Genomic DNA, 27,218 nt, shown 5'->3' with positions numbered 1-27,218 from the left:
TGTATATGGACAGCATCAATGCAACATCTTTTTCCTACTTTCAAGTCTACTTCCAGTGATCAGCACCTCTGGTGTGTTTTACTTTTCAATAATATAAGACGGCTGAAAGAACACACTTTGTAGATACCGCATTATGTTCTTGTTTCTGTGGAGTTTATCCAAAGGCAGAGTGCAGTTGTAGTTTTTTGTAAGTTCTATGGCAATTATGTTTTTAGATGAAATAAGCATTTTTAAAAGGCATCTAATTAAGGCATTACAACCTATGCCTGTTACGCAGTTTACCAGCCAGTCTGAAAACTTGAAATCCTTTTTTTCTCTCTGAAAAAGAAGAAGCAAAACCAGCACACCAAAATAGTGCTTTAGGACTCAAAACTCTGTCTTCTGATTGGTCAACTGAGAACTTAGAGTTAGTCACTTGTTCGGGATTGGACGACACAGGGCGACAGTGAACCCTGGTTGGTTAGCAGTTATGACACAAAGCCACAGAGCGGCTGGAGGAAGAGGCCCACGGTTCCCAGGACACACACGGTCACAAACACCCAAAGGAAGATTCTATCGATCACCATGGCAACATACTTCCAGTCATCCTCCACCTGTGAACGAGGGAGGGGACAGAAGAACAAGTCTGAGAAGGTAGAAGAATGTGTAACACATTAAAGATGAAAAGTGAGGAGAAAGCGAGTGAGAGGCACAGTGAGGGACACAGGTGATTCAGAATCTCAGAGGGTGGGAGTTTTTGGGAGTCAATGGTGTGAGGTGAGGATTGCACAACACAAGGGTTGAAAGCAGGAAAGACATACAAAAGAGGAAACAAAAAAAAAAATAGATGAACATTTATTGTAAGCCAACAGAAAACTGATACATAATTTACACAGGGGGAAATTTCTATGATAATCACATTCAAACCACAGCGTCGTTTTGACAAAGCTGATTGAGCCACAAGTTTTGCATATCAAAGGCTGTTCTCCCCATTGGGAGATTTCACCCACTGTGTTCATAACAGAGAGAGGAGGGAGAGCTCTAGCCTCATATCTAAAATTATTTGGTTCTAACTTACACTATTGTTAACTTATGAAGCAGGTTAGACTCTGCAACAATGCTGCCCAAAATCACATGCAGCTCTCCCAGGCCAGCGCTGTTTACAGTGTTTTTGCATAAATACATTATGCATCAACACGCTTGCTGTGTGTTTGCTTTCTAAGAGTGGCTGCAGATTTATATAAAGTTTAGAAAGACTGACATATTAATTTTTCCTATGTGACTTGCTCCACAACTTTACAACTATTCTATTTCCTAAACAGTGAAGCTCAAAATAGTCAAACTGGAGTTTAAATAAGACTGCATAATGAGCCTATTACTGTTGTTGGTGATAATTTCAACACAAAGTAAAGTAACTAGGGCTTGACTCTATGGGACGACACACTGGAGACCACCTTGTGTGATCCCTTCCTGACAGATATTGTGTCTTTAAAAAATAATCCTGATTAATTACAATCGGGTTGTATTTTTGTAGTCTGGACATTCTTATTTCTTTTTTTATGACTTGAACTATGTAGTGTGACATTGAAGTCTGACAGCGGTAAAACAGGTTGTTAACAAGCCAATAGATTAATTAAATTAGCCACAGTTGTCATGTCATGGTTTGTCTTTATTCAAAATCTGTCTAATTTATTGACATGTCATAGCAGGAAAAGCACAGGTGTAAATCATGAAATGAATGATGGCTGCATTCCATTTACCAGCTTCAGTTTCAGAGTCATGGCATCGTTCATTTTTGGGACAATTGAATACAGCAGAGGCATCGTTAATAATATTTGTAACAGATGTGATAAGTCAAAATGTCTGCTTTGAAAAAGGCCCTAATGTGCATGTTGGCACATTGAGTCATTATTCGTGTTATACCTTGTTATTTTCCTGTTATAACAGGTTGACATGTCTGCCATGACAAAGGCCAATTTTCTGTCAGCTTGTGTTGACTCCCTTCAGTGATGAAAAAAATGCAATGCTATTTTTATTGAAAGGAAAAATTAAGACCCATGTTGTAATAAACCAGGGTTATTCTTCAAGATGTTGTAGGTTACTGGTTGGGTGGATATTTAGGGCCACCATAGAGAATAAGAAGCAGTCACTGTTTCATATTTGAAAGACGTTCTTGCCCAAATTGCAATTATTCCCATACAAACAATAGCTAGATGTCATCAAACACTGGAAATAGCAATGTGTTTAGTGCTGTCATGTTTTCAGGGTGTATTCCTGCCCCAGTCTCGTAGTTGTGGGTGTTTCCTATTTCATTTTTAAGGAGTACCACCCTCTGGTGTTTCCATTTTTTTCAAATATCACACCTCATTTCAACCAATCACTATGATTAAAACTATAATTTTGTTGTATATAATTGTTAGTTTTTATTTTTGTATTATTTTTTGTTTTGACCTAACTCTTTGTATTGTCTTCCTCTTTAGGGGCAAGACCGACTCTTGTGCCAACTTTTAAGGGCATGGAGGCAGGTTGCGGCTGATGTTGCTAAGCTAACTGTATTGTTGTCATCTAACATTTCCTTAGCTAGCTTAATTTTATCATTGAAATGTCAGGAATCAGGGGAAAAAAATTCTGTTTGTGGATGCATCACATGAATGTATTAACCCTATTCTACACAGTGGCGTGGCGTAACTTATTACTTACTTTGAAAGTATTAATATGTAAATATTGTCTTTAGGATGTTTTTATCATACTCTTGTTGATGTGTCAAGGTTTTTGTTCCATGTCTCTGCACAGATCTTACAACCCCCCCCCCCCCCCCCGCCAGCCTGCCTGACATCCTTGTCTTTCTGAAGCTCTGTGCATCGGTGATCCCCGAGGACTGGCGGTGGACAACCTTATATTTTTAGGTTGATAAAATGTACCCAAACTCACAAATATGTTGGATATTAATACTACAGAGAACAAGATCTGACAAGAAAGATCAGGCAGACAGACAGACAGACAGACAGACAGACAGACAGACAGACAAATAGACAGATAGATAGATAGAAAGATAGATAGATAGATAGATAGATAGATAGATAGATAGATAGATAGATAGATAGATAGATAGATAGATAGATAGATAGACAGATAGATAGATAGATAGATAGATAGATAGATAGATAGATAGATAGATAGATAGATAGATAGATAGATAGATAGATAGATAGATAGATAGATAGATAGATAGATAGATAGATATGGTCTGGCTGTGATTGGTTGTTCCTTGTCACATAACATGTAATGTGCACTGCTATGTTCCAAAAATACAGCCGTTGCACCCCTGAAAAATAGGAGGTGCGAATGCTTGGGCAACAATGGTTTCACTCTTGCTTTTGAGAGTACGAAAAATTAACCCTTTGAGGGTGTATCTTTGCACATTTTGGAGGGCATTTGAACAACAGTAGCTTGATGAAAAGCCTGCATTGTATTTCACTCCTATACACTGACATTCAGAGTGATCAGATACAGTAAAAATAAGAATTTAAGAACCTCTTTGGCCTTGTTGCGACTCCTCATGTTCTCAGCAATGTACTTGACACTCTCGATTGCCTGTTTGACCTCAGGTGACACCACAGAAAAGGCCACCACCGTGTTGATGCTCTGTGGGCTCAGCTGACGTGTTATCTTTCCCATGTCTGGTGTTTCTGGGGTCTCCTTCCCATGCTGGCAGGGGCAAGGGCATTTCTTCCCAGTACAGCCCTCTGCAGAGGAAAACTTACTGTCCCCGAACTCCAGACAGTTGAGGGAGCCTCCTCCAACCTGCTGAGGATCACAACCAGAGTTTTGGATTAACTTTCACACTTATCATCAGATAAATCATTGGGATCTCTGGGATACTTCTGTAAAGTAGGTGCAACTTTACCAAGGTGATACCAAGGAAAGACTTGTTGTTTCGGGGAAATAAAATGTTTTGTTAAAGTGAAATTCATCCTCAGAGCTCTCAGTATTGATTGTAAAGAACTTTTTGGATTGGTGATTTTTTTTTTTTTTTTCACCTGGCAATACTTGCTGGAAGTGATTAGATCCCAAATGGTTTCAGAAGAGCACTCTGGATTGTGAGACTGATGTTTGATCTAACAAGTAAGCTATCAAATGGGTAGAAACCATCAATCCAAGGTATGCTTCCCAGAATGAGGACTTCATTTGAAATATGTTTTGAGTATTACTGTAGTCAGTGGTATTATACACAGTGTCTCCCTGTCTCTTCTTCTCCTTTGTTGGTGTATTTTTGTGGCAGTTACAGCGACACATAGTCAAGGCTGCGACGACGGAAAAACTTTTTAAGAGCGACGGAGAAAAAAAGGTCGGGTTCCATCATGTGGACGTACCCTAAGAATAATGTAGGCGACTAGTCACATATACTGTATGTGTAGCCAATTGTTAGCCTCTTAACTATTTATAGGGATCCATGACAGAAGTCTTTAATAATAATCAGACTACATTAACCACGTCTGCTAGCGAGAGGTACAGACAAGTGAAAACCGAACTGGACGCAAGAACAGCTTTTGCTTCTTACCCAACTTGTGCAAGAAAGGAAGAACATTATAAAAGGGAAATTCAGATTTGAGGCTACTGCAAAAACCAAAACAAGCAATACCTTTTTAAAAGTTCAGTATCACTAAAGGTTTTGAAACATGTTGACAAAATTACGAGGCGGATTGCCAGCAGCAGCCATTTTAGGATTGTTTGTGATTTGCTCTAGTGACCTAGGAGTCCTCTTGACTACTGCTAACTTTTCACAGTTAGGAGCTGCTTTTACTGCTAAAATACTTTGTGAAACACAAAAGACCAAAATTATAGGACTCCTAAAATTAGAACTGCCATGCCCATTTTTAAATTATTATTATTTTTTCTAGCTCTGGCCTCTAGTTGATCTTCACTAAGTGGTGTGGTCCAGTGTAGCCACATGACATAAACTCCCAAAATGTATGTGGTTTATATAACAGGTCCAAACATGATACATGGGCCATAGTCTCACCCAAATGGATATGTTTTAAGATGCAAATGGCTTACCTGTATCAAGCTATTCTTCCTTTTCTTTCCTCCTTTCCCTCCTCCGCCTCCTCCTCCCCCTCCAGCTCCTCCTACCTCCCCACTGCTGTCCAACCCCCCAGCCTTGCTGTCTTCGTCAATCGGTCTCCGCATCAGCATAATCCTTGGCAGCACTTTGAGAAACACAGAGCGCACCCAACCCGGCATAGTGTGGGTCATTGGCGTGCGGTAGTGTACATTCAGAACAAACACAGTGATGACGATGCTGAGCGTGACGAAGATCATTGTGAAGAGCAGGTACTCTCCAATGAGCGGGATGACCAGCGACGTGGAGGGGATGGTCTCGGTGATAACGAGCAGGAACACAGTGAGGGAGAGCAGGACAGAGATACAGAGCGTGACCTTCTCTCCACAGTCAGACGGGAGATAGAAAACCAGCACTGTGAGGAAAGAGATGAGGAGGCAGGGGATGATGAGGTTGATGGTGTAGAAGAGTGGCAAGCGCCGGATGTAGAAGGAGTAGGTGATGTCTGGGTAGATCTCCTCGCAGCAGTTGTACTTGATATCATGCTTGTAGCCCGGAGCATCAATGATTTCCCACTCTCCACTCTCCCAGAAGTCTTTTAGGTTCACCTGGGTGATTGATAAAGATCCTAAATCAAATCATGCAATGATTTTACACCACAACAACACTCAGGGTCAACTTATCATTTATAAAGGGGCCCTGTCAGTCAGTACAATTTAAAATTTTTTTTAATTGTTTTGGTTTTATACACTTTTATCCTGATGAATATGGAGTTGTTAGAATGTGCAAAACAAATTAAAACTGACTTTCACCTGGGTTTCATGTCAACATGCAGCAACAATACTCTTGCGTTGATTACATGCCTTATGTCATTCTTACAGTAATAGGAGGTGAAGAGGAAAATGAGGTTAAAATGTGAGTGCATCCACTGATTAGCCACTAGAGTCCCTCTAAGTAAGCAAAAAAACAAAATTGTTATACCACTTGTGTTTCAAATCTTACTTAGAAAATTCAGTTTTCATCTTTAAATTCTTCTTGCTGGATTTATATTACTCAATGTTTTCAGGGGTACTCCAGTCATTCATTACACTTTCAAAAAGTTGGGTTAAAAGCAACATAATCTCAACGGAAGGCGTACAAACAAGCCAGTTTTAAGGATGTGTCTATGCATTTTAAACTTTTCTGGCGCCATTGTTTTTGTTCTCTTCTCCAATTCTTCAGTATGTAAGACATTGTGAATTCAAACAAAAATACTTGATTAGGTTTAGGTAAAGATCATGATTGGGTTAAAATAAGTATTTGTGTTATGTAACTTCAGTCATAGGTTAAGTAGGCAATGTACATAAGTCAACTTTAACTTCTGGGTACACACAAGACACAAACAGCAGTCTCCTGGGTGAAAGTCCTGTTTTTGTTTGACCCATCCTTCCACCCTGACATCCTACCTTTGTAGACTGTCTCCCTCTTTATACTACGTCACAATATAACTCTGTAGAGAGCAAATGGCATGAAATGACATGTGAAAATCACAAACTGTGTAATGATAACAACAAAATTACTTGGAACTGATGGAACTGATGTTATTATAGAATTGGTGTTATTTATTTGCCATTTGGTTGTACCAGACTATTTCAAGAGACAAATTAAATATATATATATATATATATATATATATATATATATATATATATATATATATATATATATATATATGATTGAAACAGTTAAGATTTAAAAAAACACTGGATCCTAAAATACCCACTCCTTTCAAATTTCGTGCCCCAAGTTTATGATGCAAGTTTTTTGTTTTATTGTTACTTAAGGTAACCCTTACGACATCACATCAAAGTTGTTTTCTCAGACTTTAGAGCCCCCCCCCCCCCCCCCCCGCCCCCTCCCCTTCCCTTATGACAGAAGACATTATATAGCTTGCTTTTATTTACAGACAATGCTCTCCATTACAAGTAAACTGACCTTTGTGTGTAAAATTGTGTGCCCCTTTAATAAAATTCCCCAAAATTGATATCTACAGTAAATAAATATGGTATCTAAATGGATGAGTGTAAGCTGTGGGTTTCTTAGGAAGGAAAAATGAAATGAAAATAATAAATAGTTGATAGTTACTCCAGACTTGAACACGATCACAAACACTAACCTTAGACCCAATAAGTACCAGGTCAATCTTGGCTTTGTCATAAGTCCAGGAGCCAAACTTCATGGAGCAGTTCTGATAGTCGAAGGGGAAGTAGGTGATGTCCATGGGACAGGAGGATTTGAAAATGGCGGGAGGAACCCAGGTGATGGTACCATCAAACTTCAGCAGAGCCTTGGTCTTATCCTCCACCAGGAAATCTCCTACAGCACTGTATGTGTGTGTGTATGTGTGTAATCAAGCATCAAGTAGTCCCATGGCAGAGAGGATATGAGGAGATATGATACAAGCATATGTGGGTTTTGGATATAGGGCACATAGGTTAGAGGGAGGCATAAACATCAAACAATGAGAGGAAAGGTGAGGAGAAAATGAAATTGAGGAACACAAGAGAGGGGAGAAGATAAAAAAGGTGAGGTTATGGAGGTAATAAAGTGAAGATTAGGATTAAAGGACAGAGGACAATGAAGCAGCATCATTGTGAAATACAAAATTGCCTTTGATTAACATAATGAGTCACTATTGTAAGTAGAAACACAGAATGAGAACGCAATTAAGTAAAGTGAAATGAAAAGGCTACAGCGCAGCACGAACTGACCCTGAACAATAGACTATCACATTGGCATATTTGAGTGTAATTACAATACGGCCTGCTGCACACAGCAGCAGCTAGAGTCATAAAAGACATTTGTGCTTCAAGGAATTAGTGTCATGTTTTATGATGCTAACAACACAAGTTCTAGTGACCAATACAAAATAATTTAAGTGAACAGTTTCTGAGGCATCATCTCTAAGGATAAACTCTAGTTAAGTATAGAGAAAGTTTAGGCATTGGAGCAAGCTGTAAACACAACACTGTCATTTTTTCACCTACATTTTTGCAGCAAACATGTTCGTAAACAGTTTCCTATTTACACATCTGCACAGAGACACAGCGTAATATTAGCATTTGTTTGAAGTTGATATTTAGTTGATGTTGTCCAGTTCACTTAAATTTTAGCTCTGTTTTGGTCTCCACCAAAGCCTGAGCTAATTCCTCCTCTCTGCTCACCAGCTTGTTGCTAACTGTGTCTGTCTGATGTTTGGCGTTGAATAGTTGGCTTACAGTAGATTTATAAGAGCTTTTGCTGAAATTTCAAATTTGAAGTGAACAGTGAAAGTGAACCAAAGCAGTAAAGTTCGGGCCGTGAAACCAAAACATTGAGCTAAAAGAAGCTAAAACACACACTATAGAGTTGACAGTAAACTGCAGTGTTGGGTGACAGTTTTTTTAGGTTCATGGCTATGAACAATGCCTCTCATATTTGACCCATTAACCCACAATATTAGAATATTGACCAGTGCAGCTTTAAGTTTTGTCAGTGCTTGTGGTCTGGTTTAAAAGAAACCAAAGTTGATAGTTGGTAGGAGAAAGTATGGGAACCATGTCTCTTGTGTCTGGAGTCAGACACTTTGTACACAGCACCCTTCACCTCGACCCCTCCTTCAGGCGATTTGCAGTGAAATATTAAAATATATAATAAACATCACGTCTCTAAATCTAAACAACAGACTAGATTAAGACTCGCAAAACAACTATTTTATTAAGCGGCAGCATGGGGGCAGTTTTAAACGTGACACATGACCGTTGTGAAACAGTTGTGATACAGTCGCAGTTTTAAACACGCCATCAACGTTGTGAAAAAGAACTACTTAACTTTATGCAATTGGCTTAAAATGACTCTTGAGCGTAACTGCATAACTTAACTGGATAAAAGTCAACACTGACTTTTGTTTCATAGAGGATGCAAACAATTTACTTCGCATAGCAGCAATATCACAAGAGTCCACAAGAGTCCACGAGAGTCGCGGAATCCCATGTCAAATGAAAAACAATTTAGTCAGGCTCCAAGTAATGCGTTGAACAAAGTTGACCAGACCAAACAGTGGAGTTACTGGCAGTTGAGGGGGAAGGAGGGTTCAAGGATTGACGACAACATGTAGAGGTGACAATTTGTTAAAAATAACAATGGCGGCTCCTAAAGAGGTAAGTGTAGATGCTCTAATAGTGTCAGTTATATCAGAGAGTATTACTTCATTTAAAGAGGAGCAAAGAATGGATTAAAGCATTTACTCTTCTCCAACCTAACTTCAGCAAGAGTTTGTAGACAGGTGGTTCATCACCTGCCTTGTACATTTTATGGGTCCTGTGATTGTTTGACCCATCCATACCCCCAACTACCTCCCTACACGGACTTTGGGCTCGTATACTCCTGTGATCATTACTAAGACCACTAGAGGTTACCAACTAAAAACAAACGTAAATATGAGTTGTTATAAATTGCTTGCACAATCGACCTATACTGTAGTATTTTTGGCACTTTAGGTGTTTGAATAAACAACCAATGCCGTTGTTTTTCCGGCATTTAATCTCTAATAATAGTTGCAATAAGAGTGAACGAGCTAATGATGATAATAATAATGGGGACAGTCTCACTTGTTGTAGAGCACAATGTCTGGTCTCCAGATCTTGTTGGATGGAACTCTAATGAACTCAATCCCATCGAACTCTGCTGGCATCCATCGCAGCTTATAGTCATTCCAAATCTGGAAGAGAAGAGAAAAACATTGAGAGCATATTGGGGAGTCAACCATTTGTTTTGTATTTTGCATTGTACACTGCAGACAGCATTAGTCACTGGAGACATTCTCCTTCATGGGAATATTTTTGAAATACATATTTATACTGCAGGCACAACTTCCTTTGATGTTTTACAGTAGAGCCAAATAAGGATAATGTAGCAAAGAATCAAACAAACATATTTTTTGATGCAGTTCCACCTGGTAATAGAGCCACAAAGCTTCAGGAAGTAAATGCTAAGACATCTACAATACATCTGAATACAGAGCAGTGCAGCGAGAAAGGGAGTTCATGAGTAAATAGCTCAGTGACAGAACACTGACTGTGTTCACTTGTTATTCTGTCAACATACCTGCGGGTAACATTTCATGAGGCGTAGATCTATTAGTCTTGCCTATTTGCATGTCATTCAAGATGAATTCATTCATTAGCAAGGCGGATTAATATACAGTTATGACCTGGGAGCTGTTTAATTAACCACTTCATGCTACACTGGCTTTTTCATTTATTTATCCGGGGAGTTTACAATGGGATTGGCTGGAGATGTAATTCCTGGTTCACATTTACTTTCTAATTATTACAGCAACGAGTTAAGCATAAAGTGAGTCACTTAAAGCCTGCTGGTATATGTGATTTGTATTTTTGTTAAATGCCGTGTAGAATAATCATCAAAGTGACAGAGTTTTCACAAATGAATGAACTTTAAAATATCTTTGGTGCCGAATTAGTTGGGGACGGCACAAAAATGATTGTAGAATGGCAGCAAATGGCTTAAAAATATTATTTATGTATGTATTTATTGCTAAGGGGAGGGTAGTCTGACTGTTTGGAAGAGCAGGAAAGGGTATCTTTCCCTTATATATATATATATAGTGGCTAAATAGGACGCATATTTTCTTGGATTTTCCATTTGGGGATTGCTATTTTCCCTAGAAAGGCAGTCTGCAAATTGATACCATTTAGGTAGAGATATTCATATTTTATTCATATAATTTTCTATGAATATATTTCAAATTGTATGTATGTATTTATTTAAATATATTTTTATTTATAAAATGGTGACCCTCTTCCTCACCCCAATAATTTTCATACAGTCCCTTAGTGTACATGATCACTATTGACTGGCTTATGAGGGATAAAAGAAGAAGCAAAAAAACCCCCCAAAAAAGTCACAATGTGTGACAGATGTGGAATAAAAGAGTATACAGGATAAGGGGCAGAAATAGAAAAATATATGGCCAGCTGTTTTTCATGGTTGAAGCAAGGAGGCTGATTCAGTGCTGTTTAACATTAAGTTCTCTAATCCCTTTGATAAAAGTAAGGAATGGAGCTTGGTTTTGTGGAGTATAAAGTGAACACATTTAGAAACACTGTTTGCTGTTACAGAAGGAATCCCCTGCAGTGTTGCTGCAGAACAGATGCAGTGCATTCAAAAGGGCTTTCTAAAATGGTTAACTCTGAAAACCCACTGGCTGCGTTTCAGAGTCTTTATCAGTGACTTTGGCGTTGACACAGCTTCTTATTAGTGATGCCTTGTTATAAATAAACAGCTAAGCCATTACAAACAACATATAAGATCAGCTGATACAGGCCTTTCAATGGATTTAAATTTGAGAGCTAAGAGATCACAGTATCATATTATCCACCATGGAATCACATCAGCATCCAGCAGCTGTCTGGCCGCATTTAGTCACTGATATAAAAGGGCAATGTGTATAATGCTTATTAGGAATAGCAGTTTAATTTACATGTGTTTTCAAAGATTTAGTACAGTGGAAATTTAACGGAAAATGAATATAAAAGATATAGGGAAAGTAGCAGTGTGGACGACAGACAAAATGTGTTATTTGGGAGAACAGCTGGCTGAGGGAGGTCAGGAGTTTAGGGTCTGTGGCTATAGATCTGCTGAGAGGCAGAGCGTGACCAACCATAATGCTAACATTGATTACCAGCTGACTGCATTCAAATGTCTATCTGAGATCTCCTTGTTTCCTTTATTTCTGCCTTGTTTAACATTTCAGTGATGTATGACACAGACACACACACACACACACCCACACGTGAACACACAGATGAAGAGAGAGGAACAGAGTCTGGCATCCCATATTGATATCTGCTTAGTATGTATAGGCATGTCCTAACATACATGACTTCTCCTCAGTCTCCATTTATTTCTCTCTCTGTAGACGCCAAGATGGGGTTAGGTCAATGAAATAGTTGTTACACAATAGTTGTGTGTGTGTGTGTACTTACATGTCTGAGCCATAAATTTGTTTCCATAATTTGGTTCACCTCATCCTGCAGAGACAAGAAAGAGAGCTTGTTAGCCAGCAGAACTGAACTGTATGTGTGTGAGTGTGTGTGTGTGTGTGTGTGTGTGTGTATGTGTATGTGTATGTGTGTGTGTGTGTGTGTGTGTGTGTGTGTGTGTGTGTGTGTGTGTGTGTGTGTGTGTGTGTGCGTAAGTAAGTAAGTAAATAAGTAGTAAGTAAGTAAGTAAGAGTGTTGTTGGTACAGCAGTTGAAATAACTACAAGCAAAGAGCATGCCATATAGAGTTTTAAAAGAACACAAAATATATATAAAGGCAGGAAGGCAGGAATGCAAATACATAACCTAAATTCGTAATCTTTGTCCTTTAGAGGAGTTGATTGACTGAAAGGGTCAACTGTGAGTAAGTTAATAATAGATGGAGAGGTTACTCCCTCTCGATCTTTCTTTGTGACCCTTATTCAGTTTGATTTGCAGTCCTGTGATTCCACATACACCACATAAAGAAATGCATCAGGCACATACACAGTATACAAGCAGTTGCGTGAAAATATGTGCACAGACACTCACATTGTGACACATTCATTCAGTGCACACATGCCCAGGCGTGCACGTCCACACGCTCACCTCTAGATTAATCTCACCTTGCTGAGCAGGCAGCTATAGCTACATATCAATCCCGTCTGAAAAAGACTCCTGCAGGCAATTTTCTCTTAATCTGAGGATTTCCATTCTAAGCTGAAAAACCTCTTTTCACCAGGGGATGTGCTGGAACCCCTCAACCATCCCCCCACTCTTGAATTGAACCTAACATTGCCTGAGCAAAATAGCAGTGTATAACAACACTGTGTGACATGTTCGGAATCTGTGGTATTGAACAGACTAAATAAAGACTGCATTCGCTTTCTGCTTTCACTTCTCTCCTTCTGCAGCCTGTGTTTAGCTTCTTCTGTGTTAGAGGTAGGAAAATACGGTCAAGATGCTCGTTGGGAAATGTCTCTCAGGTCACACAGACTCTCATATACTGTTGAACTGGTGCTTTTGGTTAAACAACATTTAAGTACCTTTGCTCATACACACTTGCTTAAAAAACCTTTGACATTGTATTGAACTGAGTCTTTACAAGCTCTGTGCATATGTCATAATAATAATATCTACCCCTGTGTGTGTGTGTGTGTGTGCGTGTGTGTGTGTGTGTGTGTGTGTGTGTGTGTGTGTGTGTGTGTGTGTGTGTGTGTGTGTGCGTGAGTGCGTGTATGTGTGTGTGTGTGTGTGTGTGTGTGTGTGTGTGCGTGTGTGTGTGTGTGTGTTTGCATGTAAAGCTTACAACTTTGACCAACTGCGAGATGGAGACCTCAAACTCTACAGTGACAGGGTCAGAGACATTCTCCACTGGTCGAATGAACTGATTGTATCTTCTGAACAGTTTCCTGAAGAGCCGATCCTCTGCCTTGGATGAACAGCAGTCTGGACAAACAGAGGGCACAGACAAAGAGGAGAGAAGCAGAGAGAGTGATCATTGAATGGATGAGCGAGTGTGAACAAAAAGAGAGGAAGAGACTTTGGGAAAAGAAGTGGAAAAAAAATGCATCAATTTCTGTAGAAATCTTATTGTCTAAGAAGTCGTAGATTTCTCAAAGGCTAATACTGGCAGTGCTAATCAATCACAGAACTGTGAGAAAAATAGCCTCTTCCAGTTTTGATGCAACATCACATCAATAAGTCTTTTGTGGATTAAAGTTTTAGGATTTGATGATTCATCTATAAAGAAGTCTCTTAGGATTATAGCCCGGCTGCTCAGATCTTCAGAGTTTAAAGTCTTCTTTGAACAAGTCTGTGACATGAGTTAACGTTTTGGGTCTTCTTTTGTGTGATTGGGCTGCTTCAAATGGAGTCACAGAATTGATAACCATTCCGTAAGGAAGCACAAAGCAGCCATGTCCGTTCTGAATGGTATGGGGATATCATAAAGTTGTCACACCGCAGTGAGAGGTGTCCTGTCTTGGGTTTTTTGTCTTGTGAAATCCATGTTTTATTTTGCAAGTAGTCTTCCTCTCGTTTCAGGTCACTTGCCCTTCCTCCTGTGTCTCCGGTCTGCTGTGTTCCCTGATTACCTGACTGTGTCCACCTGTGTCTCCCTCCCTCATGTGTTTATAGTCTTCGTCTTTCCCTGTCTTGTTGCCAGAGTCTAACGTCTTGTTGTGAACCGCCAGCCATTGCCGCAGCCTTGTCTTGTCTCTAAGTATTGCCTCCCTAATATTTCTGTTCCCTTGAGCACCTCTGAAGAAGAGGGATTTTTTTGTTTCTTAAGTTTTAGGTCAGCTTGATTAGCTAGTTAAATTGTATAGTGCCTTTGTTTTTCCTCCTCTTGGAGTGTTTTTTAGTTGTAGTTTCATTAGCTCTGTACATCCTGGTTTTTGTTTTGTAGCCTTTTGTTCTTCTCCTCCTTGTGGGTGATTTCTTTTGTTTAACTTTTCGTAGATAGTGATTCAGATCAGTGTAGTTATTGCGTGTTGTCTTTTCCTCCCTCAGGAGAGATTTTCAATGTATTTGTTTGGTGTTTTTTTACCACATCTGTTCCCTTTGTTTATTCCCTTGTCCTAACTGACGAGTATAGAGTTTGGTAGCTTTTTTATTTATTTCTCTGTCTAAAGAGGTTACCCAGTGTGTCAGAAATAAAGCCTGCATTAATCGTTCCCTGACTGCATTTGAGTCCTCCTTTTGCCCAGGCCTAACAAAAGTATAGTCTGTTTTCTTATTTTCGTTGGGATCATTGGTTCACAGCTTCATTTCAGTCCAAACCACTAATGTTAATCCTGAAAACCTCATTAATTCATTAATTCATTAATTCATCCGAACCACTGTTGCAATGCATGTAGGATAATACCACTTTAAAAGTCCCAAGAGTAATGCTGTCTGCTTAAGTAGGCAGCATTATGGGCAGGTGGCATATTACCATATCCTAGAATAGCATTTTATTTAAGCTCAAAATAAAAAATCACAGTGACAAGCATGTCCTCTTCTTGAGGTAGGTGTTGGCAACTGAGAGAGTTCATCCTTTATGACTACAAAATGTATTTTAATTTACATAAATATAAGTATGTGTTTGGTTTAAGTGCTGTATACAAAATCAAAACATGTATCACCTTATTTAATAATTATCCAGGAAGAAGCCTAGAAGGCAGTAGGAACAATATCAGCAGGTCTATCTAGTGGAAAATGCACGGCAAGCTGTTAAACTTATTGCAGATAAGTTCAAGACTGTAGCCTGAGGACAGAAGATGAAGTGCTGAAAGTTTGTTTTTTTAGCACATGCAGGTAAATAATCGAACTGTGGGAGGAGCTGCTTGTTCTGTTAATGCTTTCTCTATTCTGTATTCCTATTTTTGTTTGCCTTAACAATATCCTCAGAAACATTGCACTCTCTTGGCTCTAATGTATTATTATCTAATGATAACACGTTTATATTATCATGTGAATCAGAAATGTAGCAAATTCAAAACACCGGTCCATAGTTGCTTCATTTATCAACAATTGATGCTGAATCAAAAGTGAATTCATTTAAAGTCATAATCCTTAATACAAACCTTGATTGAATTAATGGTCAGCCTTTTTTTCACCAATAGCCCTTCAGTTTATTTACATTCAGTAATTACGACTCTCTCTCTCTATTTTTTTGTGTCCACCAATCCCAGGGAATCCTTCATGTGAGGGATTTACAGAAAGGCGTGTTATTGTTTGGAATTTAATCTCATTGATATTAGCCTATCAGAGCTGTATAAAATTAGTGCTAATGCTAACATGCTAAACATTTCCTACTGCTGATGCACATTAAAGCATTTGATATAACATTAACATTGACTCTTATTGAGAAGCAGCCACAGGGTAACCCCTAATCCACACAATGTATTTGTCATGGAAATTTGTGGTCAGGATGGAATCTTTAGAATTGTAACTTCAGATAGTTGAGAATTTTCAATTACGTTTTTCAAGGAAACATATTTTGTCCTAGATCACTACATATCACAAATACGTTGATACGTAAATAATAAAGGTCTGAGGAGGTCAAGGTGGATTGATGGCCAAACATGGGACTATCAGGAGACCTCTATTTGTGTCCTTTGTGTAACACCTACATCACATAAGTAAGGTACTTAACCTTTGTGTATAATTTAATGTACGTAACATCCGAAACTGTTATCTTTTTATCAAACCAAGTAGATCAATTCACATGATTAAAACTGTGACTGTTTCGTAACGTACGCTTGTCACAAAGATATGTACCAATCCAGGACAAAATATATTTCCCTCAAAACATAATTGAGAATGCAACTGAGTTGTATGGGAACATACTTTTGTATACGACAGGATTGAGTTTTAGTATTAAATAACAATGAAACTGCCCACTTTACCAAGATGAACCAGTTTTTGTTGGTTGTGTAAGCCACTGACATTTTCAAAGTGAACCATATCAAAGCGACTTGAAAGTTGAAAGTTCCCCACACAGTTTGCTGCCTTGAAGCCTACTGAGTCATGATGGCTATCACTCTTGCAGTTTGTGGAGGTGATCACTCACTCTTCCGCCTTCAAGACCTTCGGTGCTCCTGGAGTTCTCACGCAGAAACCCGGCTCACTCCCCATCACCCGCTATAAATATCTAGATCAATACCGCATTTTTCTCTGATGGGCAGCTCTCAAGGTTGTTAGATGGAGGAGAGGGTGCAGGAAAATGGAAAGAGCTGGGTTGGAGAAGGAACACGTTCAGCGGATCAAGAAAGCAAAGATTTATAGATAGCAGATTTTACCTTGAGGTACTTGAGGTAGCTGTTTTCCTCTAAAGTCTTTTTTTTTTTTAAATATTATCCTCATTTTACTCAAACCAGCCAAACTGATTATGTTTCTTATAGATGTGAGAAAAGTCTCTTGATTAAAATGGACATCTTTGGAGAGGGCCTTGAAATCCTAATGATGAAACAGTAGTGGCCCTATTACATCAGGATCCCTTCCTCAAAGGCAAGGGATAACCCTGTCCATGCAGACAACAATGACACCAGAAACCCAGCTGGACTCTTGGTGACAGCCCTCTGGAGACAAGAGGAACAAAAAACACCAAAACAAGGAGAGGAGAGGAGAGGAGAGGAGAGGAGAGGAGAGGAGAAGCTAAAAGCAAAGCCTTCTTAAGATGTCACTCCGAAGATTATGAGAATTCAGACTTCATAGCCTTCTGTCTGGTAGCTGCCTAGCATGTGCTAATGCCATGCTAAATAGAGTTTAAAGGGGGCATGGTACCGAATACTTTGCATTTGATCTGTGTTTGACAGAAAAGGAGGTATTCAAATACACAATGTTGACAGCAGTATTTTTAACATGGAAGAGAAGAAAGGAAGGAAGGATGGAAGAAAGTTTATTGTAATTAGAATATGAGGGAAAAGAAGTTGAGAAATTAGCTCATCTAAAATGAACTGTCATGGTGCTTCATCTACTTGTTGGTATAATTACAAAGGCAGAGCTGCTCACTACACATCCACTGACAACCGGCTCTTTGATCAAACAGAAGCCTACATCCACACACATGCACATGCACAAACACAAATTTAACATGGTCAGATGCATTTCACGTTGAGAATCATAAAAGAACCAATTATGACAGAAAATGAGCCACAGGTTTTACCCACTTTCATCTGGATGTGTCACATTTTCTCTCTCTCTCTCTCTCTCTCTCTCTCTCTCTCTCTCTCTCTCTCTCTCTCTCTCTCTCTCTCTCTCTCTCTCTCTCTCTCTCTCTCTCTCTCTTCAGATCAAAAATTAATCTTGTTATCCATTACGACCACATGGCTACTGTCCAGTCATTGCTAACTGTTTCGACTTTCCAAATATGTTGAAGTAGTGTACTGTATTTAGAGAGATACTCTGTATTTAAAGGGGACCTATGTGCTTTTCCTTGTTTTTTATTGTCATCTATATACAGCATTGATGCAATGTCAGGTGTTACAGTTTTTCTCAATTGCTAAAACACTAAACCCTGTTGTCTGAACCAATTTCTCTGTTGCCTGAACACACTGATTGAATCAATCACTCTTTTGGCAAAACCATGAGCACTTTTCACCTGTTTAGACACAACTTACCAACACATTTTCATTGTGATGCACATGTGCTGCATAATGGTGAGCACAGGTGGCAAAAGTCAAACACACTTAAAGCATGGTTGTCACTACTTGAACACAACAACTCAAAATTGATCACACTTGTGGCTAATGATGTGAGGGAATATATAAAGCCAGTTCAGAGAGCACTGATTTGAGAGGCACTACAATGGATAGAAATCTAAGAGGAAGAGTTTGTGTGAGAGGAGGTCGAGGTGGTCGAGGTGGTCAAGGTGGTCAGCGAAGACAAAGAACAGTAATATCTGACGAAATCAGAGCTACTGTGATTGACCATGTTCTTGTCCATGGTATGAGCATGAGGGAGGCCGGACAAAGGGTACAACCAAACATCGCTTGATTCACTGTGTCCACCATAATCCGAAGATTAAGAGAAGAGAAAAGGTAATTATCTTTTTTGACATTATAGTAAAGTATGTAAATGTTGAGAGCAAATTACTGTATGACATATTACAGTATATACTGTACCACAGTATGCTGTAAGTAATTATATGTTTCAGTACATCACTGTGCCAATGTACTGTGGTATTGTAATGGAGGGTTAGTCTAACTGTCTGTAGGCCTAGTATTCCATGTATATCTTTTGTAACTGCATGTTTTCTTCTTGTAGAATTGAAATACTGTCACATAAGGGTGTGAGGACAGGTATGTTCTCCCCACACCAAGAGACCCTAATTGTTGATATGGTCCGTGAGGACAATGCCGAACTGTACGCAATGGCAAATGCATACCATTTCTGTTTGTTTTGAACAAATAATATGTGTACTGTAAATGCAAAAGATCTTTGTTTTTTGTACTGTACAAGTGCTACATGTTACAGTAATGCACAAGATTTCTGTTTTTTGTCTTTGTGTAAAGTGCTAAATGCAAGTTTTTTTGTTTTGCAACATGCATTCAGCTTCATGTCCTGAGCATTGTGTTTTCTATTTTTCTATGTAGTGTTTAGTGACGGCTCAGTAGTGTTTTTAATTTTGATTGACTTGGGGCACGATTTGACAACAAAGTTCAGTTTTGGGCACAGATTGAACTGTTTTGAGGTGAAAGTTTGGTTTTGCAAGAAGAGTCTGAGGTTTTTTGAATGTAGCTTGAAAATTGGGGTTTGTGTTCAAAGTTTAGAGAAAAGGAGAGAAGCTTTCAAGAAATGTGTCTTAGCAATCGAGAAAAACTGTAATATTAAACTTGGCCAAAATATTCACAACGCAACAACAAACAATAATGAGGTAAACATATGTAAAAGTAATCCCTGTGAGATTTCAGACTATCCTTCCTGTTTTTTTAATCTCTCAACACCAACCGGTTGGTTCGCAATCCTATTCTTTAGTATGTTGCCAATATAGGACCTTTCCAGTTGCTTGGAAGAATAAATTTTGCTTTTCCTAAAGAATAAAAATGCAAGCCAACAGCCGAGTCTGTTTTTGTTCACACCATCAAGGACTCTTTCATCAACGTAGTTGGATATTTGGCAAAGCTAACGCTAAAAGACGGAACTTTTCCATCTATAAAGGGCCGTGTTGATGACTCAGAAGCTGTAAGTAGCATTATATCACTGAAATATTGTCTTGTATTGATAGTCGGACTTGGCTTGTGAATCCTAAGGGTGCTAGTATGCTGATTTGCACATGAGCTTGCAATACATCCTGGGATATGTTCGATTACTCAGTGTTTGGTTTTGAAGCCTTTATTTATTATTTTTGGTGGTAGAAAACATTGCTATATTCCCATATAGTGCACTGACTACTACATGTAGCCACGTGCTAACGCCATTCAAAGCTGAAATATTGGTTGCTTCATTAGACATTTGTGTGAAATAGTGCCATAGCTAGCGGAGGAATTCTTCAGTTAAGGTCACAGCCACCTTTGACCTCTTAAATCTTATCAACTTGAGTCCAAGTGGACATTTGTGCCAAGAATTTCCCTTTAGGGGCTTCTGAGATGTTGTGGCCACAGTGACCTTGACCTTTGACCTCCAAAGTCTAATCAATTCATCTGTGTGTGTGTGTGTGTGTGTGTGTGTGTGTGTGTGTGTGTGTGTGTGTGTGTGTGTGTGTGTGTGTGTGTGTGTGTGTGTGTGTGTGTGTGTGTGTGTGTGTGTGTGTGTGTGTGTGTGTGTGTGTGTGTGGTGTGGAGCGGTGCTGTGACAAACATATCACAGAAGGCAGACACAGTCCGCTAATAAGGATTTCCATTCAATCCGAGCACGGATATTGACGTGTATTACTCGTATCATAGTCGTACTCGGCAAAAGTACGTTATCCGTACTGGATACTCATTTTAGCCAAGTATCCGGCTCATCTCTAGTAGCTATGTTGCTTATTCATTAAGCTCATCTTAAGCTAATCAGACTCCTTTTTTAAAACTTAATTCAGAAAAAAGCATGCTGCACCTTATGGTAGAAGAAATAAGGATAGTTAAGTGATCACAGTAAAGCATGCAGTTAATGTACTCAAATGTACATTATCAATTATTCAACTAGCTGTGCAGAATCCGTCAGAAACCACTTTGAAAGCAAGTTAGTTTAAATATGGATCCCGTGAGATATTTAATGCAGCACAGACATGAGGGTCAGAGGTCAACTCGGATGCTGTCAAAAAAAAAGTCTACTGTCGTTAAGGATGATGATGAAGAGCAAGTGAGGAGAAAGAAGAGGGATGAGAGGGGAAATGATGAAGTGCAGATAATGAGTGATGGAGGAGAAGAGACCATTTTATGGGCTGTTTGAGAGGATACTGTGAGAGAGCCAGTTAGCCTTCATTCCCCCCTGAGCATGTAAATGCTTTTAAAAGCAGAGTGAGAGAGTGAGAAGCAGAGAGGAAGAGAGAGACGGGAGTGAAAGAGAAATTGTGTTTTTACTTTTACATCTTCATCAAGCACAATGCTTGTATGGTAAACACTCAATAAAAGAGTAATTGCTTTGCGATGAATCGAAATTCTCTGCTCCTACTGTTTGTTTTTCCTTTTGTGCCAGTAAAGCTAAGTTGAAATGAGGCGAAGTAAACTGACAGAGATTCAACGGGGGAGACAAGTAGAGAGAGGAAGAGAGACAGCAGAAAAGACAGAAATAAAACCGACTAAGATGAAGTAGAAAGCTAATGACAGCAACAGAACCAGAGAGATTTGTGAGTAAGAAAGTGTGGATACAGGTGCAAAGAGCTGGGGTAGATAGCATAGTGGAGCAGGGATGGGAGTGTGTGAGTGTTTGTCCAGTACATGGAATAGGAAAAGACGTGATGCCTATAACAGCAGACTGCTCTGAATACCCTGCCATTAACTTCCTTTCATTTTCTTTCTTTCTTTTTTTCTGTCTTTTGTCAGCAGACATAAGGACTAATATAGGTCTAATACAGTGCTATTAAAAGCCTTTCTGATGAGTCTTTATATGACATTCACAGAAGACCGCACACATCTTTGTGCGCTCACACATTTTCATGCGGAAAGAAAATTAACTTTTTTTTGACATTCAAAATGAGCAGATCAAATAGAAATTGCACATCTTTCCCTCAAGGCGTGTTCCCCAAAAGTGGGTTACATGAATTACAATATATTTCATGTAAGAGAGACATTCTTTGTAGTTCAATATCTCAACCGTTTTTTTTTTTTCATTTAAAAATGTATATTTTGTGGTGATGAGACCCTGAATTGGTCATATTCTCTCTGGGGTTCAGCCAGTGCTATATTAACCTTGAGAGAAACCAGAGCGTGAAATCTGGCTTCAACAATATCTTCTAATGGGATAGCAGATGTATTATGTTACACTAAATATGCTTTATAAATAGTTTAAAAAGTGTGTTGTTTTTATTTTTCAGGTCCACACTTTAAACATTTAAATAGGTTTAAAAGTGTATTGTTTTTTTCAGGTTCATACATTAAACATACATTTTCTCATACTGTCTGTTGGAATATTACTGTATTCACCCTGAATCACTCTGTTTTAACTCCTGTCTCTTTAAGACCCCCACCTGAAAAAGCCTAGTCTGCCTTGATTGCTCTGCATTTACTGAATCTGTGCACATGGTGCCTCTGCAACGTCACTGCAGCCAGGAAATGACTGTAACAGCAGAAGTAACCAGAGTACTAAAGAAACGAGTCCTAAAACCTGGAAATTAATTTGCATTTTTTCATTTTCATACACATGCTGGACTATTATATTCACAGGAAGTATGGCACATGTTACCAGTGTCCTTGTGAATTAAGAATAAATTTGATTTCAGCAAGCTGCTGCCCCCGCGACCCGACCCCGGATAAGCGGATGAAGATGAGATGAGATGAGATGAGATATAATGACTCACCTTTATTGGTCATATGGACACTGGTAACATTGTTTCCTTCCCGTGAATATATGACTATGAAATAACCTTATTTTTAAATAGTACGTATTTTTATCTTGAAAGTGCCGCGGTGTGTAACCTCGCACTGGCTTTACCCACTGTGGCTGACTCCTTGTCAGCTCGATATGGGCCGTTTGATGCCCTAGAGGGTGACTGCATTAAAGTTGTACGTAGCGTCGACTGGTTTGACCACAGAGATGTGATTGTCGTCTGGTCTGACCACATCACACCTTAGTTCTCTAGTGATCTCCTGATCGAAGTAAGCATGCTGTTAGCCTGCAGCCTCTGTGGGTGTGTGAGACCAGTGAGGCAGTAAAGTCGTTGATCTCTGATCAACCAATAAGTGAAAGGTTGACCCCATGCCACACAAATGCCCCCCTCATTTACTTAATGAAGAAGAAACGCATCAAGAAATGAAAAAAGAAATGTATGAAGAAAAGAAAAAACAATAGTGAAAATAATGATAAATAAATGTAAAAAAATATTCAAAATTAACTTACAATAAATATAAAGATAAAATTGAAAGTTGAATAGAAAATTCAATAAATACAGGTATTAATAAATAAAGAAGCCAGTTAAAACAGAAATTATTTTGGCAGGTTCAGTCCTCCATAGTAGTGAGACTGTGGTAAAGTTTGTTTATACCCTTTTTTTCAACATTTTTACTTCCGGCAATTGCATTTATCATTCAAAAATCATTAAAGTGGTGTTCATTTGTGAAAATGATCTTGCTGAACAAAATAATGTGTAAGTATCATGAACTTTTGTTTGTCACAGAGATTATTTTATGAAATAATGTAAAATCCAATGGAAATGCCATCCATTGGCTTTTTGTCGAGACCGAGGGCACTGCTAACTTCTGGGTTGGCCTACAAAAATACATCATCCTTGTAGCACTCCCTGTAGTAGCATTTAGTTCACATCACAGCCTACGTTTAAAGACACATTGTCTGAATATGGGCTGTGTGCATTTCTCTGTGGATTGAGCATTTTAATACTTAAACAGTATCTACCCAGCACCTCCACCTGCTTTATAATAAAAAAGCCATGGCATCTTACTTTTTAAAATATGGGACCTTTAAAAGGTGAAATGTGTTGGCATATGTGTTCAAAATATTATAAAAATATGGATTTGCTGTTGATTGACACTGGATTTGCATATTGTGGAAATGAATAAAACACTCCCGAACTTTGTGTGTTTGATTAAATGGTGAAATCTAATGATAAATTGGGCTTTCATGAAAATTATAACAGCGTTGTAAAACAAGCACTCAGTCTGAGGTGTTCTCCACACATTCTTTTGTGACTCAGGTTGTGTTTGGCCACACCCCCTCTACTCTGTGTTCTGCTCTATAAATGATACTCTGATATAAGCCTTGTTACCACGCAGCTTCATACACACACACACACACACACACACACACACACACACACACACACACACACACACAAACACACCTCATCACCCAGTTCAGTGACTGGATCATCAGTCATGCATTCTATTTGAAAACAAGGGACAGCATCATGGATATACCTGACCACTGTATATATGTGCCCATGCTATTTATTTTTTGTGAGTCCATGTACTTTGAAAGCTATGGGGACCTCTATATGCATATTAGTTGGTGTATGAGGCTAAAATCTAAATGTACAGTTACATTGGCCTTCTGTTCACCAGAATTTCCCCGAACAGCCCTAAAAGAAGATATGATGTAATAGTTTTAATGTGGGTGATGTATAAATGACTCTGTGTATGAGAGCAATGCTACAGTTTCTACACTGTTAGTGTAATATTGCTTTTTCCATGCAGTAATGACTTCTCAATCTCCAAACACAGTCCATCAATGTTTTTACTGGCTAAATGTGCAAAATATTTGTATATACCACTAACATGTGTTCGAAGCACAGGGATTTTACACCACAGATATTGTTCATTTCTTGCATTTTAGGTATGACCTAAAAATAGCCTAAACAAAAACAGAAAAGTCATGTTTTAGATGCCACAAGTGTTTACTGTAAGAAAAACCAAAATTTTAAATATCATGACGGTTCGATTCAGTGGATTCATTATACTATAATAAAAGATAATATGTTAATATATAATATGTTATACTGTCTTGCTACATCATATATTTCTATTTTGCTATGTTAATTTGGACGACACTAAATGTCATTACTTAATCACACTATATATTATTCTGGTGTAGGCTTCTGTGTCACTTTACCTCATAACTTTATGTTGAATTGCTCTCCTTTAGTTACTATTTATATACTAGTTCTATGTCTCTTATATTATGTATTCCTATTCTTTATTTTTTAATTTTTTCTTTTTTTTATGTCCTAGTTGCTGCCGGCTTTTCTTATCTTAAAATACATGTTTCCTTATTATGTTAATGTGATCCTATAACATTATATTTCTTACAAAATACATATATTTATTAAAATGTGTTGTAAATAATGATAATTTTTAGGAGCTAATATTGCTTGTTTAGTGTTTTCTAATATGTGTGTAAGTCTTAAATGTGTGGATGTGTAAAATGATCAGTAGCCTAAATGTGTACTCATATTTGTAAGTTTTCTTAAATTTGTGAACATGTAAAATGATGATGATTTGAAAGAGTACCTTGATTTATAATAATGTTAAAGAATCCGTAAATGTGCACTGAGATTTGCAAATTTGACTGTGATTGGTGAAAATGTTCTCTGATTTGAAAATATAAATTAAACATAGCACTCCAAATCCAATCCTACTAAAAAAGTCCTGGGCATCAGAGTTAACGTTTGGGAGATAATAGTGACAGCTTAGAAAAGCTTACCTGCTAGCTGCCTAACATTATAGCCACTTCATAAGTACTCAAGATGGTCTGACGTGCTTCCCAGAATTCCCTTTGTCTCTAGCTGTGTGTTTGAGCACACATTGATATGTAGAGATGGAGTTTCAGGTCCTTGACTTTCCATAAGTATTTACAAATACTGAGAACAAGAGAGTGACACACACACACACACACACACACACACACACACACACACACACACACACACACTTCCCAGGCAAGAGGGTCACGCATTGAATTAAGTAATGTGTGGAGCCTGATAAACCATAAAAGAGCCTATCTACCACCTTCCATAAATCAGATAGCTGCTATTATGCCCTTCAAGCAAATATTTACGTTACAGCTTTGAAATGCCGAAGCATAATTACCGTCTCTGCATTTATTCCACAGAGTGGCTCCAGGTCACACCCAGGCTCTCTGCTTCAATTGCGGTCAGTGATTATGTCTGGGTGCATTTCAATAATACCAGACCCCCTCCCCCCCTTCCCTTCTTCCTTCCATGAATCTGTTCTCCCTCCCTTCCTTCCATCATTCTTCTCTCTGTCTTTCTGTCTCTCTCTGCCCCTGTCTTACTTATTTCCTTATCCATTCGAATTCAACTCATTGTCTGATCTCAACCAATATCCATTATTGATTCCCACCCCACCATCGCTTAATATTATACTAATACTAAGTACTAAAATGTGAGAAAAAGGTAATCCATAAAAATACCTTTATGTTCCCCTCTAAAAAATATACTTATATCATTTCACAAACACATACAGGAGCAAGCTCATTAATAACAAGTCAAAAAAACTTTTTTGATCATACCATAATTGGGGTAAATTAGGTTATCAGACTTATTCAAAGGCGCACATGGCAATGAAAGGGAAAGGTTTGTATCAAATGCCTGCAGAAGGCGAATTTCCCCTGCTGAAACCCGCCTATCTGCCCTCTGTCTGAATAACACAGTGATGGCGCAGGCCCTGTATAACCCTACACACTCTCTCAGCAGCCGTAAACAGGGAAACGGATCCTGTAAACACATTCTAATCTGTTTTGCTTTCCCGAAATCACGCCTCACAACAAAATTTGCATTGATCAAAATGCATTTCCCGGATTTTTCTGCATCTCATTTTGTTGGCCTAGTTAGAAGGAAACCAAGTCATGGTTGAGCTTCATGACACGAAAGAGGAAAGACGAAAGAGAAAACATTTGAAACAACTTTCATAAGACTGAAGTTGACAGTTCGAAAACGTTTTAACGACTATTTTGTCATTTTCACAATAATACAACTGAACAAGTTATGAGACTTATTATTGATTAGCTCTAACAGCTGAGGAACTTCGTTGTCTTTTATGCACTGGATAGAAACTCCACTGCGTTATTTTTGACTACTCGCAGCTGAAAGATCGAGACAAAGTTATAAAAGGCGTTTATTTGAGCCATTACAAGATCTTTTAAGTTAACTATCCAGTTACTGACGCGCAAATCTCACCCCGTATCATTGCCTACTGATTCAAGCCAAACGACAGTTTTTTATGTTTCGGGGGATTTTAAATCCTTATTATATATAAGCCGACCTGGGATAAATCCGATTTACCTTGCGCCATCAAACCCAGGAGAAGAAGCAGCAAAGTCCTTCTCGCCGCCGGCTGCATCTCTCCCCCGTGTCGCTTGAGGATCCTCTTCACTTTCTTCTGAAGAAACTCTGTCGATTCAATCGATGAGCGAAATAAATAATGTCTAATGGCATGAAAACGGATGTCTCTCCCCTGGTGCCGTCTGCCTCGCTCTACCGGCGCTCTCCTTCCTGATCTGATCCGAACTTGACTT

At 38.7% G+C, this 27,218-nt stretch overlaps 1 protein-coding gene across 1 annotated transcript; it reads right to left on the bottom strand.

Annotated features, from left to right (window-relative positions):
- Positions 1–467: 467 nt before the first annotated feature.
- On the bottom strand, positions 468–27,043 carry chrna6 (cholinergic receptor, nicotinic, alpha 6; the record flags this gene model as incomplete). Its single annotated transcript, XM_083925503.1, has 8 exons — positions 468–593; positions 3,514–3,786; positions 5,038–5,649; positions 7,197–7,404; positions 9,670–9,779; positions 12,067–12,111; positions 13,411–13,550; positions 26,986–27,043. 8 exons carry the CDS (start codon positions 27,041–27,043, stop codon positions 468–470), a joined length of 1,572 nt encoding a protein of 523 aa, XP_083781629.1.
- Between the last annotated feature and the right edge of the window lie 175 nt (positions 27,044–27,218).

The sequence above is a fragment of the Echiichthys vipera genome (assembly GCF_963691815.1).
Source record: "Echiichthys vipera genome assembly, chromosome: 2".
NCBI classification, from domain to species: domain Eukaryota; kingdom Metazoa; phylum Chordata; class Actinopteri; order Perciformes; family Trachinidae; genus Echiichthys; species Echiichthys vipera.
The sequence above is the reverse complement of the archived record's forward strand: the minus strand, read 5'-3'. Positions and strand labels throughout refer to the sequence as shown.